At 45.8% G+C, this 17,674-nt stretch overlaps 1 protein-coding gene across 1 annotated transcript in view; it reads left to right on the plus strand.

The window, feature by feature from the left end:
• rapgefl1 (Rap guanine nucleotide exchange factor (GEF)-like 1) overlaps nt 1-17,674 on the plus strand; it is a 108,983-nt gene that overhangs the window by 45,325 nt on the left and 45,984 nt on the right. The window contains exons 3-4 of the mRNA XM_078424438.1: nt 11,427-11,505; nt 15,158-15,308. Of these exons, the coding sequence (XP_078280564.1) occupies nt 11,427-11,505; nt 15,158-15,308 (230 nt within the window). The remainder of the gene's footprint in view (nt 1-11,426; nt 11,506-15,157; nt 15,309-17,674) is intronic.

Below are 17,674 nucleotides of genomic sequence, written 5' to 3' on the forward strand. Positions count from 1 at the left end.
CCTTCTGAAGTTTGAAGAAGGGTCTCGACCTGAAACATCACTCATTCCTTCACTTGTGTAATCACCATGTTGCACTAATAGCTCTAACATTTAAAAAAATCCTTTGGATACTGAAATGTACAGCATTCATTTGGCTAACTGTACATGAGGTAAAGTTCAAAGGAATCAAGAGTCCATTAGTATTTTATCTTGATCTTATTACATTTAGGTAGTTTATCTTGGTCTAAAAGTTGATGCAAATAGAATGTAACCAATAGAATGTAATAGAAGCTTTTGTAAAGGCAAGGAAATCTAAAAACCTTACTGAACTGAGGTCATTCTGAGAGTGTCGTGCTAATGTTTTTACAGGTTTTGCAAAAGTACTGGTACAGTTACATCAATTACTGATGTAAGTTGAAAAACAGAATTGGGGTAAAGACTAGTCACATCTTTGCATTCCCAACATCGCCTTTGTCTATATTACCTATTTGTAAACAACCATTGTCTACGACCATAGAAAATGGTCGGCCCGATAGGGATCGATGAAACTTTCCCGCTCCTAAGATTATTTCTTATATCTCTTTATTTTTTAAAATTGAGAAATTGGGTTGGGACCATCTTCTTCGTAAATAATAAATAATTGGATAAATAATCCAAATGGAGTTTCTTATAATAGCAGAGCCGACTTTCAAAAAGAATCGAGATTTATTTTCTCACATTATAACTTATCAAAAGAACTAGTCTCGGATAGGAGATGGGCTGGCACAGTGGGGTAGCTGGTGGGGCTTCTGCCTCACAGGGCTAGAGACCCATGTCTGGTCCTGAAAGATAGCGAGGATGTTCGTCTCTCGGTGAGGTTGTCTAAAACAGGAGGGTGTACACGTATAAAATGAAAGATAGGAGGGTTACTGAGAATCTGAGGGAGAATTCTTACACACCCAGATTGTTTGGAATCTGGAACAAGGTGACTAGAGAGGTCGTAACTTTGCACTGTACCTCAGTACACATAACAATAAACGAAACTAGTAGAAGAAGATTCACTTACAACATTTAAGAAGCATCTATATAAGCACTTGGAAGGGATTTATTTACAAAATGCTGGAGTAACTCAGCGGGTCAGGCAGCATCTCGGGAGAGAAGGAATGGGTGACGTTTCGGGTCGAGACCATTCTTCAGACCAGTCTGGTCTCGACCCGAAACGTCACCCATTCCTTCTCTCCCGAGATGCTGCCTGACCCGCTGAGTTACTCCAGCATTTTGTGAATAAATACCTTCGATTTGTACCAGCATCTGCAGTTATTTTCTTATACATGAGCACTTGAATTACCAAGTCAAAGAAGGCTATGGGCCAAATGTGGGTAATCTTTCTTTCGTATGTCAACTACAACATTCAAAAGTGGCAATTGGTGCTTCAGAGTACCGGAGTTGACGCTTTGCTGCAAATGTTGCCAGTTCCATAGAACTACCCAGGGTGGACGATGAGGACGTAAAGCAGCTCCCACCCCATGTGGGTAATGGGACTGGTATAGATATGTACATGGTTGGCATGGGCAAGATAGCCAAAGGACCTATTTTGTTGCTGTAGTACTCCTTGATTCCCTGATGTTTCTGAGAGATCAATGAGATTTGTCAAAGAAGCACTGAAGGAACAAGTATTATAATGTTCCTCGACTTTAATGATGGGAGTTTGGTTAGCTGAATTTTTTGCTGAACCACAGAACAGTAGCACATTCCTCTGCGGGTGATAATGCTGCTGGGTTACTAACGTGCAGAAGACTTGGACTGTGACGAGGCTCTGTTCTGCTAAACCTTGAGGGCAAAGTAGAAGAGAGGCAGCTGAGACAGAAATGAAATTATATCTTAAGTCACAGAATAAAAACAATTGAAACAGAAATGATAGGGCTTGTTTATTGACGTGATATTGTAAATCTGACACTAGGAAGCAGAACTCCAGCTTATGTGGTAGAAAGAGATACTGTATGAAAAAGGAGGAAAAATTAAAACAATGAATGGAAGGAACTTAATTCCTGCAGGCAATGTACAAGAGTCAAGTCGAGGGTAGACACAAAATGCTGGAGTAACTCAGCGGGTCAGGCAGCATCTCGGGAGAGAAGGAATGGGTGACGTTTCGGGTCGCGACCCTTCTTCAGACTGTATTTCTTTATTTTTCTTCGCGTAACCTGCAGTGCTTCGGATCAAAGCAAGGAATGTAGGCAACACATACAGGAAGGGGCGCATCAAACCTCGACATCAGAGTGTCTGGGTGAAATAGCTGGTGCTGGTGCTGTTGATAACGCACAGTGCCTCTTGGCTGTTCAGCTTTGAGATGCTGCATCAATTCTCTTCACATTCTTTAGCTCAGTAGTTACGACACACGATGCATTGGAGAATGTCCTCAGTGTAAACATTATTAAGCCTCGTAACCTGGAGGGACAAGGAAAATGTAATGCATAATTTTCCCATTTCCTGGTTAATTTTTTAAAAACTTGGATTTATATAACTCCAAGTGAGACCGCACCTGGTGTATTGTGTGCAGTTTTGGTCTCCTAATCCGAGGAAAGACATTCTAGCCTTAGAGGGAGTACAGAGAAGGTTCACCAGATTGATCCCTGGGATGGCAGGACTTTCATATGAAGAAAGACTGGATAGACTAGACTTATACTCGCTGGAATTTAGAAGACTGAGGGGGGATCTTGTAGAAACATATAAAATTCTTAAGGGGTTGGAGAGGCTAGATGCGGAAAGATTGTTCCCGATGTTGGGGAAGTCCAGAACCAGGGGTCACAGCTTAAGGATAAGGGGGAAGTCTTTTAGGACCGAGATGAGAAAACATTTCTTTACACAGAGAGTGGTGAGTCTATGGAATTCTCTGCCACAGAAGGTAGTTGAGGCCAGTTCATTGGCTATATTTAAGAGGGAGTTAGATGTGGCCCTTGTGGCTAAAGGGATCAGGGGGTATGGAGAGAAGGCAGGTACAGGTTACTGAGCTGGATGATCAGCCATGATCATATTGAATGGCGGTGCAGGCTCGAAGGGCCGAATGGCTTACTCCTGCACCTATTTTCTATGTTTCTATGTTTCTAACTCCTTTCATAACTTCAGAACATGTGGGCGGCGTGATGGCAGAGCGGTAGAGTTGCTGCCTTGCAGCGCCAGAGACCCGGGGTCCATCCTGACCAAGGGTGCTTGTCTGCACGGGGTTTGTACGTTCTTCCCATGACGCACGTGCGTTTTCTCTGAGATCTTCGGTTTCCTCCCACACTCCGAAGATGGACATGTTTGGAGGTTAACTGGCTTGGTATAAATGTAAAATTGTCCCTGGTGTATGTAAGATAGTGTTAATGAGCGGGGATCGCTGGTCGATGCGGACTCGGTGGGCCGAAGGGCCTGTTTCCGCGCTGTATCTCTAAACTAAACTAAACTAAACTAAGCATCTCAAAATTGTTTACAGCTAGGAAGGTCCAGTCATTGTTGCAAAGTTGGGAAATCGTGTTTGAAAGCCAAAACAAATGTTTCTGTGTCAATGACCAACAAAGATTAGCTCCTTGTATGGAATGGGTTTACAGTGCATCTTTAAAATTGCAAAGCATTAACGTGGTGCAAAACTTTTGCATTCATATTACAGATGAAGCTTTGTCTTGCATTCGGCAGGTATTTTCAGGTATAAATATAAGTGTCTGCAGCTTTTGATTCATATCTTTAAATAGCCTGGCAAGGAGACACCCATTTTGAATGTTTTCAGGAGGCATGGCAAATACCTTAATGCAATGCATAATCCATCAGACATTGTCCTGCCCATAGCAGTTTTCTACATGTTGAATTGAAAACTTAAAATGTAGTCCTGCTTCTTTCATTCTTCTGGGAGATACTTCTATTACTTGTGTAATGATGAGGAATGTATATTTATTTTAAGATAGACACTAAAAGCTGGAGTAACTCAGCGGGACAGGCAGCATCTCTGGGGAGAAGGAGTGGGTGACGTTTCGGGTCGAGACCCTTCCTCAGACGTATATTTGTTTTACTTCTGCAAACCGACCTCTCCGCTCAAGATGTGTAAGAAGGAACTGCACATGTTGGTTGACAGCAAAGATAGAAACAAAATGCTGGAATAACCCTGATGGAGGGTCTCGGCCCGAAACGTTACCCATTCCTTCTCTCCAGAGATATGCTGCCTGACCCACTGAGTAATTCCAGCATTTTGTGTCTTCCTTTGAGCACCTTCCCAGTTTTCACTTTTTATCCACTTTGTATCTGCACTAAATGCTTATTTTTTGCCCGAGTTTGCGACTCCTACATTCATCAATTTCAGGCAAGGATTAGTTGCTAAATAGGGTCCCACCCAAAAAAACCTGTTTAAAAATGCAAAAGGTTTGTGATCAATATATCAGTCAAATAAACCTTGAAATGTACTCTTGCCCTTTAATTCCCATCCACTTATCCAATTACTATTGTTCTGGATTAATTTAATGGGCTTGCAAATCATGAATAATTCACAAGTGTTCTGTCTGACTGAAAATTCAAGGCCCACTTGACTGTCGGAGTATCGTTTCCTCTCACCATCTGTTGAATGCGGGATGATCTGCAAAGATGTTGTGCCTGGCAGAGACTCGATGGACTTCTATCATGTCCATCATCCATGTTTCAAATGTTGCATCACCGTCTTCGTCCGTCCTGAAAAGGGCGCAAAGTTCTGGCGACAATCAGTGGGAGCCGTCACTTGTACAATAGACGGTGGTGGTAGCAGAATTAGCTCAGGACACTTCCAGTTCCAGAGGAAATTGGTTTGAAGCCAAGATTTTATTTCAGTGATGCAGTTTGTCAGGATAGAGTGTGTAGCGGTGGAGATTGACTTGGTGGAGATGAGGAGCTGGATATCATCAGCGAAGCAGTGGAATTGGAGACCATGACGGCGGATTAAGCCAGGTTATTGGCAGAGAGGTGATGTTTGAGTTGAGAGGCTACAGCGCGTTCCAAAACTTTGGACAGAAAGGGTAGGTTGGAGATTGGTCTGAATATGCCAGAATAAAATAACGCATACCCAAAGCAGGATAGAGTGACATTTGGCAAGGTGCCAATGCTGTGGGCTATTCATCCTTGCGTGCTATTGTGCATTTTGAGTGTTGCATCTGCAGTCACCTCTACGATGGACAGTCTTTCCATTAGACACCTGACTTGTGTCTTTATGATGATGGAAAGATATAGGAAACGTCAGGAGTTGCAGTATTTCCAGTTTTAGTTTAGATTAGTTTAATTTAGAGATACTGTGCGGAAACAGGCCCTTCGGCCCACCGAGTCCACGTCGACCAGCGATCGCCGCACACGAGCACTATCCTAAACACACTAGGGACAATTTACAATTATAATTGTCCCAAGCCAATCAACCTACGAACCTGTACATCTTTGGAGTGTGTGGGACGAAACTGGAGAAAACCCACGCAGGTCATGGAGAGAACGTACAAACTCCATACAGACAGTCTCCATAGTCAGGATCAAACCCTAGTCCCTGGCGCTGTGAGGCAGCAACTCTACCGCTGCGCCACCGTGCCCGCTTTTAAAGTTTCTTTCCACTGCAGTATTTACATGATCAATTCTCCAGTCAGTTGTGATCTCCAGGATGTTGTGAGGTGGGGAGTCAATGATGCTGTTGTTGAGGCTGGTGGGCAGATATTAACATAGAAACATAGAAAATAGGTGCAGGAGGAGGCAATTTGGCCCTTCGAGCCAAATCATGGCTGATCATCCATAATCAGTAACCCGTGCCTGCCTTCTCCCCATATCCCTTGATTCCGCTAGCCCCTAGAGTTCTATCTAACTTTTAAAAATGTACCCAATGAACTGGCCTCTACTGCTTTCTGTGGCAGAGAATTCCACAAATTCACAACTCTCTGGGTGTAAAAGTTAATTCTCATCTCAGTTTTAAATGGTATTTATTCACAAAATGCTGGAGTAACTCAGCGGGTCAGGCAGCATCTCAGGAGAGAAGGAATGGGTGACGTTTCGGGTCGAGACCCTTCTTCAGACTGATGTCAGGGGGGCGGGACAAAGGAAGGATATAGGTGGAGACAGGAAGATAGAGGGAGATCTGGGAAGGTCAAGTCAAGTCAATTTTATTTGTATAGCACATTTAAAAACAACCCACGTTGACCAAAGTGCTGTACATTTGATTAGGTTCCAATAGAAAAAAAATGAAAACATACAGTAGCACACAAACAGTTCACAGCGCCTCCTCAATGAGCCTCAAACGCTAGGGAGTAGAAATAGGTTTTGAGCCTGGACTTAAAGGAGTCGATGGAGGGGGCAGTTCTGATGGGGAGAGGGATGCTGTTCCACAGTCTAGGAGCTGCAACCGCAAAAGCGCGGTCACCCCTGAGTTTAAGCCTAGACCGCGGGATAGTGAATAGCCCCAAGTCGGCCGATCTGAGGGACCTGGAGTTAGAGAGGGGGGGTTAGAAGATTTTTGATGTAGGGGGGGGAGTGTCCATTTAGGGCTTTATACGTGAATAGGAGGAGCTTGAAGTTGATTCTGTACCGTACAGGGAGCCAGTGGAGAGAGGCCAGAATCGGGGTGATGTGGTCCCTTTTACGGGTACCCGTCAGGAGTCTCGCTGCGGCGTTTTGGACCAGTTGCAGGCGGGACAGGGAAGATTGGCTGATCCCAGTGTATAGGGAGTTGCAGTAGTCTAGGCGGGAGGAAATGAAAGCGTGAATGATTTTTTCTGTGTCGTCGAATTGGAATAAAGGTTTGATTTTAGCTATGGTTCGAAGTTGGAAGAAGCTGGCTTTTGGTGGAGGGGAAGAGAGGGACAGAGGAATTATCTAAAGTTGGAGAAGTCGATGTTCATACCACTGGGCTACAAGCTGCCCAGGCGAAATATGAGGTGCTGTTCCTCCAATTTCCAGTGGGCCTCACTGTGGCACTGGAGGAGGCCCAGTTTTAAATGGTCTCCCCTTCATTCTTAGACTGTGGCCCCTGGTTCTGGACTCCCTCAACATTGGGAACATTTTTCCCACATCCAGCTTGTCCAGTCCTTTTATAATTTTATATGTTTCGATAATATTCTCTCGTTAGAACTGGTCATTGACTGGCTCCCCGCCTGTTGCAAATGTTATTTGTTATTTGCCAGCCTGCACCTGGTTGTCTTCCAGCTCTTATTGCATGTTGATAGCCACTACATCTTTATTCAAGAAACGACAAATGAAGTAGAGCACCGTGCATCTAATTAAATTATTGATTGTGCGATGAGGGAGAAATCATGCTGAGTTGTGCATACTTGAGCTGATTTTGCTAATTAATGGCAGCCTAGTAAGAAGCAGGCTGCATAGAACAGTACAGCACAGGAGTGGGCCCTTTGGCCCACAATGTTTGTGCCAAACATGAGGCCTAGCAGAATTGATCTTATCTGCATCCACATGATCCATATTCCTCTATTGCTAGCACTTCCATGTGCATATATCTAAAAGCCTCTGAAACGGCACTATCACACCTGCCTCTAGGGTTGCCAACTGTCCCGTATTAGCCGGGACTTCCCGTATTCTGGGCTAAATTGGCTTGTCCCGTACGGGACAGCCCTTGTCCCATATTAGGCCCAGGGGAAGGCGCTGTAGACCCAGACACTGGAGGCCCAGACAGTGTAGGTCCGGACAGCGTAATAGGAAAAAAACTGCAGATGCTGGTTAAAATCTGTGCCTACCTTCCGGACAGTGTGGGTGTGGACAATGTAGGCCTGGGCGCCGCCTAACGGAGGTTGTGTAGCAACCCGCCTCCCGCCCTGGGTGGCCGCCATTGGTGGAGCGGGAGCACGTGGCCTCTGACTGGATGAGGTCACCTTGTCCCGTATTTGGGAGTGCTAGAGTTGGCACCTCTAACTGCCTCCACCACCCCTGGCGATGCTTTCCAGGCGCTTATCACCCTCTGTAAAAAAAAATCTTGTCCCACATAACTTTCACCATCTCACATTATAGCTATGCCCGGTAGTATTGGCTATTTCCAACCTGGGAGAAAGAGTCTGACTGTCTACCCTATCTACGCCTCTCATAATTGTATATACTTCTATATATCAAGTCCCCCCTCAACTTTGGTTTGCATCCTAGAAAACATTCAGAATCGTGATATTCCGTGATGCCTCTTCACCTGTGCATATGTTTGTTCGTTTATTTTTTTCCACAAATTCGGTGAGAGAGAATTTTATTCCACAACTCAACATTTTTGGAATGAATTTGTGAATTCTGTAAGGGTGGAATTTCTGTTACCCGAACATCTGTAACATAGACGTCGCCTGCAATATACTGGAGCATTAGTCAATGCCTCCCAACCCTTTCCATCCGTGAACTGAAAATCGTTGAAGTATTTGGACTTTTAAGATGGCATGATAAATGAATTAGTAATTCTACCAAAATGAAAATGACTTAGATTTTCAAAGCATTTTATTTTGGCTGTACATCTTATCAATCACCAATTTAAAGCGTGAAATAAAAATCAAATTAAATAGTTGAAAACAAAATTAAACCACAGTTTTGGACTCCCTCACAGTTCAAGTTCAATCATTTGCAGCCTAATTTTGGGTTGCTGTCGAGGTTGGGAAACAGTGATGTAGATTAAGGGTGTAGCACTGTGAAATGACAATCGGAATGGTAGGTGAGATTGTCACCATTAATAATAATATAATAATAATATATTCCTTTATTCGTCTCACACCGGTGAAATTTACCGTGTTACAGCAGCAAAGTGGATAGCAAGAGAGCAAGAGATCATTCATTATAAATAAAAGATACATAAATTGTCATCAGTTTTCTGTGTGTTCTTAGCTGTTATTGTTGACTCGTCAACTGGGAGCAGTGCTGGTTGTGCAGTCTCACAGCAGCGGGAACCCAAATTTAAAAGGGTCAGATTTACTACTAGAAGGGCAGCACGGTGGCTCTGCGGTAGAGTTGCTGCCTTACAGTGAATGCAGCGCCGGAGACCCGGGTTCGATCCCGACTACGGGCGCTGTCTGTACTAAGTTTGTACGTTCTCCCCGTGACCTGCGTGGGTTTTCTCTGAGATCTTCGGTTTCCTCCCACATTCCAAAGACCTACAGGTTCGCAGGTTAATTGGCTTGATAAATGTAAAAATTGCCCCTTGTGTGTGTAGGATAGTGTGAAGATGTGGGGATCACTGGTCGACACGAACACGTTGGGCCAAAGGGCCTGTTTCCGTGCTGTATCTCTAAACTAAACTAATCTAAACTATACTTAAAATGTGTAGGAAGGAACCGCAGATGCTGGTTTAAATCGTAGACACAAAATCTTAGATTTATTGTCCATCTATTATATATTAATTATATATATTACTAGACCAAGTGGACCCGTTGGGCCCATAACTCATTGGGTTGCCATTGTGATGTTGGGACTTTAAAATAAATGCCTTTAAAAAATAAATAATAAATCTCAATGAAAATCGCGATTTTTCTTTAATTTTTTTTTCTTTTCTGCGTTGGTCTAGCACCCTCCCCTCCCTCACTCCATCCCCTCAACCTCTCTTCTTCCCCACCCACTCCCCCCCTTCCCCTCCCACACCCCAGTCACCCACTCCATCCCCCCTTATCATATCATATCATATATCTACAGCCGGAAACAGGCCTTTTCGGCCCTCCAAGTCCGTGCCGCCCAGTGATCCCCGTACATTAACACTATCCTACACCCACTAGGGACAATTTTTACATTTACCCAGCCAATTAACCTACATACCTGTACGTCTTTGGAGTCTCCTCCCTCCATTCTTAGGGGCTCTCTGGCGGCGCCGCCATTCCCGCCCATCGGGTTTCCATGGTGACGTCGAACATGGAGGTATTACTGCGCATGGGCGGCTGACGGGCACAGCAAGTGGAAAAGGGATTTATTAAAGTTAAAATGTGAATAACAAAACATAACAATATATATATTATATATTAATATATTTATTTAGATGCCTATCTTAGGTTGACTTAAAACTTTGTTTTCAAGTTCAGTCGCAACTCCAGGAAAAATTCAGGTGTTTCACCTAAACAAAATAACTAATTACTTTAATTATCGTGCATGGAAAGTACTGGAGGTAAACTGATGCGATCAGTGAAGGGTTAGCTTGGAGGATAGAAACATAGAAAATAGGTGCAGGAGTAGGCCATTCGGCCCTTCGAGCCTGCACCGCCATTCAATATGATCATGGCTGATCATCCAATCAGTATCCCGTACCTGCCTTCTCTCCATACCCCCTGCTCCCTTTAGCCACAAGGGCCACCTAACTCCCTCTTAAATATAGCCAATGAACTGGCCTCAACTACCTTCTGTGGCAGAGAATTCCACAGATTCATCACTCTCTGTGTGAAACAAAACGTTCTCATCTCGGTCCTAAAAGACTTCCCCCTTATCTTTAAACTGTGACCCCTTGTTCTGGACTTCCCCAACATCGGGAACAATCTTCCTGCATCTAGCCTGTCCAACCCCTTAAGAATTTTGTAAGTTTCTATAAGATCCCCCCTCAATCTTCTAAATTCCAGCGAGTACAAGCCGAGTCTATCCAGTCTTTCTTCATATGAAAGTCCTGCCATCCCAGGAATCAATCTGGCGAACCTTCTCTGTACTCCCTCTATGGCAAGAATGTCTTTCCTCAGATTAGGAGACCAAAACTGTACGCAATACTCCAGGTGTGGTCTCACCAATGCCCTGTACAACTGCAGCAGAACCTCCCTGGTGAGGGGGGGGGGGGGGGGGGGGCAATGGAATTTCGATAGAGATCGGGCAACGAAAGAAAAATGACCAAAGGTGTTGGAGTAAATCAGTGGCCCCACTGAGTTACACCAACACCTTCTGTCGTTTATTTCAGCAGATCAGCATCTGCTGTTCCTTTTGCCGAAAACAAAATGACCTCCCTGCTCGTTAAAATAACCCCGTAGATCCCAGTCTTCCTGTTCCAGCTCCTTGTTTATTGTTTGGCAACTACTGTACATGGTCCAAAGTTTCCTCGTTAAACTCAGGAAAAAGTATGGGAGTAAAATAAAGGGGAAGAAATCAGCGGTGTGGCCATTCAACATCTTCTGCTAGGTGCTGTATCACACCAAGAACTCTCCACCTCCGCCATTAATATTGATTTCTGCAGCTTCTCTCTAAATCTGTTCCCAGCTCACTTCCCCTGCCTTCCCCCGCACCCCCTCCCCACTAAGTGTTTGCGTCTTGTCAGGGTGGGTGGGACAACTCATCTGTATTCTGCCTCACACCTCTCTCTCCCCGAGAGCTGGGAAGCTGTAGAACTGGTTTACGGGTTTTATATTTTCTTGGATCGCATGTTCAGTTTAGACCCTTCAAAGCTGAAGCAGCCAGAATGGTGCCATCTGCAGAGCTGGGGTCATTGTGGTTATTGGTGTGCAGTACATGTATTCTGTACATGTTCTGTGCAGAGGGCCTGCTTCTGATGACTTTTCCTCTTCTTACAGAGATTCTTCTGGACGACTTCCTTCTCACCCACTCCGTCTTCATGCCGACTGACAAGTTGCTGCGGGTTTTACACAAACAATATCCTTCCTTTGGAAAACATCGGATCGTTTTCATTACCACATCAAACGGAAAGGAGCAGCTGCTTGGCAAATCTTGCAACATTCCACTCATCGGATATGGGGCTAAAACATCTTTCATTCACAACTGCATGTACCAGTAATTTAATAATCGCGCAGATCCTTTTAGGGTTTTTAATGACCCTCTGTAATCTCTGGCAATTGAAGATAAGTCCTTCATTTATTTTTCGTTCTCTCCACACCCTCTTACTTAATCGTAAAAAGTAACGTGCAGAAAGGTCTCAGAATGTAAAGTCTATAAACCCCCGAATGTTCCCTCCCAAGGCCGAAGATGGACACAAAAAGGTGGAGTTACTCAGCGGGACAGGCGGCATCTCAGGAGAAAAGGAATAGGTGACGCTTTGGGTCAAGACCCTTCTTCAGTCAGCACCCCCTCCTAGAACAGTCCGGCTGGTCCCTTTGCCCTCCCCACGAGCCCTGTGGATCATTCCTTTCAGATAGTTACCCAGCTCACGTTTTGAATGCCACTGTTGAATACAATACAATACAATACAATACAATACAATATATCTTTATTGTCATTGTACAGGGGTAACAACGAGATTGGGATCCACCTCCACATCTACTCCAGGAAGTGCATGCATGGTTTATAAAGTTTATAAAGCTCAGAATCCTGTATGTGTTCAATTTAATCGATTTAACAACCTGCCCGTCTACTTTCAACAAGCATGTACCACGACCACTTGCTCTTGCACTCATTTTAGAACTGTGCCCTCAAGTTTCTATTTCCTCTTCTCATTCTTCCAGCCACATTTCTCAGCATTATGTTACTACCTGTCTATATCTCCACTAAAACTGAGTTACAATCCTCCTCTGTTTATTCCGCTCCCAGCCTTCGTGGCAATTGCAGGTTTTGAAATCATTCCCTGTCTCCCCAAGTCCAGCTAATTAGTGCAGATTCAGTGAAGCAACGGTTCTAATTCGAACCCATGAGGAATTCCTCTGTACTTTCAACTCACAAATGACCAGCCTTTCTTTGGCGTAGGAAGGAACTGCAGATGCCAGTTTACGCCGAAGGTAGACACAAAGTGCTGGAGTAAATCAGTGGCACAGGCAGCATCCCTGGAGAAAAGGAATAGGTGATGTTTCGGGTCAGGTTGACAAAAACGTCACCTATTCCTTTTCTCCAGAGATGCTGTCTGTTTGAGTTACTCTAGCTTTTTATGTCTATCTTAGCCTTTCTTTAGTGCTCTGCTTCCTATGGCAGCCTCCTTTATTCTGTTGCTTTTAGTCTTGAGCCATTGAGTAATACAGTGTGGAAACAGGCCCATCGTCCCAACTCACCCACACCGACCAACATGTCCCGTCCACACTAGTCCTACCTGTCTAAATGTTTCTTAAACATTGTTATAGTACCTGCTTGATTGACAGCTTATTATCTGGCTGTTTGTCCACTGTTTTTTGGAGATCCATATATACGCCATTGCCCTCTTTGATCATCTTTGTTACGGCATCAAAAAATAACTCCATCAAATTGGTGATGTGAAATCTTAACAAACTCACGTTGGCTTTCCCTCATCAATCTCAACTTGTCCAAGCCCTTGCAAATTCTGTCTCTGATTACAGTGTCTGGAACTTTCCCAGGCTCTGAGATTAAACTGTCTCGTCAGAAAATTACAGGGTTCATCACAACACCAGTTTTTTTGAACAATGGTTTAACATCAGCAATTTCCACCCTTGCTTCCCACAGGAACACACTGTCAGAATAGGTGGTGCACCTGAATTGCACCACGTCTTTTGAAGTGTATCCTCTCAAACGATATTTAACCATCCAGAATAGCAAAGCTTTCCTGTGCTGAGATTAAAGCCTCACAGCGCCAGAGACTTGGGTTCGATCCTGACCTCGGGTGCCGTCTATGTGGAGCCAACACGTTCTCCTTGGGACCGCGTGGGTTTCCACCGGGTGCTCCGGTTTCCTCCCACATCCCAAAGACGTGCTGGGCTTGTAGGTCAATTGTCCGCTGTATATTGCCCCCAGTGTGTGCAGGGAGTGGATGCTAATGGGATAATATAGAACGGGAGATTGAAAGTTGGGGTGGACTGAGTGGGCTAAAGGCCCTGTTTCCAATCCATATCTCCCATTGTCCCTTGGGTCCCTTTGGCTCATCGAGTCCACGCCGACTAGCGATCACCCCGTACACTAGCACTATCCTACACACTTTACAGAAAGCAACTAACCGACAGACCTGTGTGTCTTTGAAAGACTTCAGGAACTCTTCAGCATTTTAGAATAGCATACTTCCTCATGGACCTCAAGACATAGGAGCAGAATAAGGCCATTCGACCCATCGAGTCCATTCTGCCATTTTTGATCGCGGATGATCTATTTTCCCCTCTAAACCCCATTCTCCTGCCCTCTCCCCATAACCTTTGCCACCCATATAAATCAAGAATCTGCCAATCTTTGCTTTGAAAATACCCAATGTCTCAGCCTCCACAGCCATCTGTGGCGATGAATTCCACAGATAACTACTGTCCAGTACCATGGAGTGCACACATACTGTTTTCATTAACCTGGGCAGTCCTTAGTCAGCCAGCTGGTCCCGCGATGAGCAGGATCCAAGGAATTTCAATTTAGAGCTATGCTAATCCAAGTAAGCCCCTCTCACAATAACCACACTCATTCTGTTCTGCACGACATACCACTCTGTCCATGTGGTAGTAATGTTACTGTGGCTGCCAACCTCCACATTCCTTGAATGGTGACCTGTAGCTGTACGAAGCAGCATCTCTGGAGGACAAGAATAGGCAACGTTACCAGTGAGGACACTTCTTCAAAGGTATCACAAAGTGCTAGAGTAACTCAGCAGGTCAGGCAGCATCTCTGGAGAGGAAGAATGGGTGACGTTTCGGGTCGAGACCCTTCTTCAGACTTCAGCCTGAAGAAGGGTCTCGACCCAAAACATCACCCATTTCTCCTCTCCAGAGATGCTGCCTGACCCGCTGAGTTAATCCAGCACTTTGTGATACCTTCGATTTGTACCAGCATCTGCAGTTGTTTCCCTACACTTCTTCAAATGCTCTTTCAGGCTCAATCATTAAGTGCATAATTCTTACATTATAATAAAATAATAGAAGATGCAATCAAGATTTCTCATTGTGCCATCAATAGCAACATGCTTTGTGGCAGCACTTTAAAAAACAGAAAGAAAACCAGTTGTTGGAGCAACAAGAATCATAGTCATACAGCGTGGAAACAGGACCTTCGGCCCAACTTGCCCACACCGACCAACATGTTCCATCTACACTATTCCCACCTGCCTTCGTTCGACCCATATTCCTCCAAACCTGTCCTGTCCATTTACCTGTCTAATTGCTTTCTTAAACGTTGCGATAGTCCCTGCCAAAACTATCTCCTCCGGCAGCTAGTTCCACACATCCACCACCCTTTACCCCTCAGATTCCTAGAAAATCTTTCACCTTCCCTGTCATCCTTAAACCTATGTCCTCTGGTTCTCGATTCCCACACTCTGGACACGAGGCTGTGCGTCTCCACCCGATCTATTCTAAATTTTCCGAATGCCCTTTCGCTGAGCTCTGATGGGGGTTTGCCTTTGAAGGTGTGAACGCTGTTCTCCTTAACAATGTGTTACATACTCTATGGGCGTGTCTGGGAAGCCCGAAAACTACAACGAGGCTCACCCAGAACTGAAGAAGCAGAAGGTGCTGAAACTCACGGTAGATTGGGCAGAGAAATGCAAGGATCTCCTTCTGGAAGATGAAACTGCTGTAAAGTTGCTCAAGGTAGGTGGCAGGCCTCAATTAGTTACAAGACCAAGTGGACTCGTTGGGCCCAAACCTCTCCTGCATTGGTGCAGCACCCTCTCCTCACACCCCCACCCCTCCCCTCTCCCCATCCCTCCCCTCCCTCCCTCCCCTCCCTCCCTCCCTCCCTCCCTCCCTCCCTCCCTCCCTCCCTCCCTCCCTCCCTCCCTCCCTCCCTCCCTCCCTCCCTCCCTCCCTCCCTCCCTCCCTCCCTCCCTCCCTCCCTCCCTCCCTCCCTCCCTCCCTCCCTCCCTCCCTCCCTCCCTCCCTCCCTCCCTCCCTCCCTCCCTCCCTCCCTCCCCCCCTCCCCTCCTCCCCCTTCCCCTCCCCCCACTCCATCCCCCTTAACCCCCTCATCCCATCTCCTCCCCTTCCCTCCCTCCCTCTCCCTCCTCCACCTCCCCCCCTCTTTCACCCCTCTCTCCCTAGGAGATAGATTTAAACTTTTAAAATGTGAATAACTAAAAATACAACACCGATTTCAATGAAACTTCTTCCATTAGCACCAAAGGGAGGACGGTGAGTAAGGTGGGTCTAAAAGTGTTGTGCTATCGTGTACCGCTTTGGCTGCAGTTAAGTACCACGTGCTTATTACAACGGCAGCTAAATATCGTGTAATTGAAAAACAAAAATGCAAGCGTCAAAGACGTGCGGGTTTGTCGGTTCGATCCGGACCTCGGGTACTAACTGTGTGGAGTTTGCACGTCCTCCCTGTCACTGCATAGGATTCCTCCAGGTGCTCCGATTTCAGCCCGGGTCATGGAAAACTGGGAAAGGTTAGACATTAGGCATGGATTGAGTTGAAGAGAGATAGAGTCATAGAGTGATACCATGTGGAAACAGGCCCTTCGGCCCAACTTGCTCACACTTGCCCACTTGTATACACTGGAATTTAGAAGGATGAGAGGCTTGTATACACTGGAATTTAGAAGGATGAGAGGGGATCTTATCGAAACGTATAATATTATTAAGGGGTTGGACACGTTAGAGGCAGGAAACATGTTCCCAATGTTGGGGGAGTCCAGAACAAGGGGCCACAGTTTAAGAATAAGGGGTAGGCCATTTAGAACTGAGATGAGGAAAACACCTTTTCAGTCAGAGAGTTGTGAATCTGTGGAATTCTCTGCCTCAGAAGGCAGTGGAGGCCAATTCTCTCAATGCATTCAAGAGAGAGCTAGATAGACCTCTTAAGGATAGCGGAATCAGGGGGTACGGGGAGAAGGCAGGAACGGGGTACTGATTGAGAATGATCAGCCATGATCACATTGAATGGCGGTGCTGGCTCGAAGGGCTGAATGGCCTCCTCCTGCACCTATTGTGGTATATCTGGGCGAGTACTAAAGTCTTGTGCTACTCAGCTTGCTCCAGTGCTCACCACAATATTCAACCTCTCCTTGGCAAAGTCCGTGGTCCCTGCATGCTTCAAAAGATCCATCATTGTACCGGTGCCAAAGAATGCCTCTCCAGCGTGTTTAAATGACTACCGACCGGTGGCCCTCACCTCGGTTGTCATGAAATGCTTGGAGAGGCTAGTCAAGAAGCACATCTGCGCCCTCCTTCCTCGCAACATGGACCCACTACAGTTCGCATACCGTCCGAACAGGTCCACGGATGATGCGGTCTCCCAGGTTCTACACACCGCTCTCTCTCATCTGGACAGCCAGGGGGGCTATGTGAGGATGCTGTTCATTGACTTTAGTTCAGCATTCAACACAATAGTCCCCAGCAGACTGGTTGAGAAGCTGCTGGAACTGGGGCTTAGCACCCCTCTGTGTGCCTGGGTCCTGGACTTTCTCACTGCCAGGCCCCAAGTGGTCAGGATGGGGGAACACACATCTAGCTCCCTCACCCTGAACATAGGATCCCCCCAGGGCTGCGTCCTTAGCCCCCTATTGTACTCCCTGTACACACATGACTGTAGGGCCAGGTTCAGCTCAAACTCCATCATCAAGTTTGCTGATGACACTGTGGTGGTGGGCCGGATCTCCAACAACGATGAGAAGGCCTACCGGGAGGAGGTGGCTGATCTGGCACTCTGGTGTCAGGACAATAGCCTCCTCTTGAATGTCACTAAAACAAAGGAGCTGATTGTGGACTTCAGAAGGGCTAAACATCCAAGGACGTACACGCCACTGGAGATAAATGGGTCTATTGTGGATAGGGTGAGCAGTTTCAAATACTTGGGAGTCCGCATCGCAGAGGATCTGACGTGGGCAACGCACATTGCCGCACTGGTGGGTAAGGCTAAGCAGCGCCTTTACCACCTTAGACAACTGAGGAAATTCAGAGTGTCGCTGAGGATCCTTCATTGCTTCTACTCTGGGGCTGTAGAGAGCATCCTGTCC

The sequence above is a fragment of the Rhinoraja longicauda genome, chromosome 29 (assembly GCF_053455715.1).
Source record: "Rhinoraja longicauda isolate Sanriku21f chromosome 29, sRhiLon1.1, whole genome shotgun sequence".
Classification (NCBI taxonomy): domain Eukaryota; kingdom Metazoa; phylum Chordata; class Chondrichthyes; order Rajiformes; family Arhynchobatidae; genus Rhinoraja; species Rhinoraja longicauda.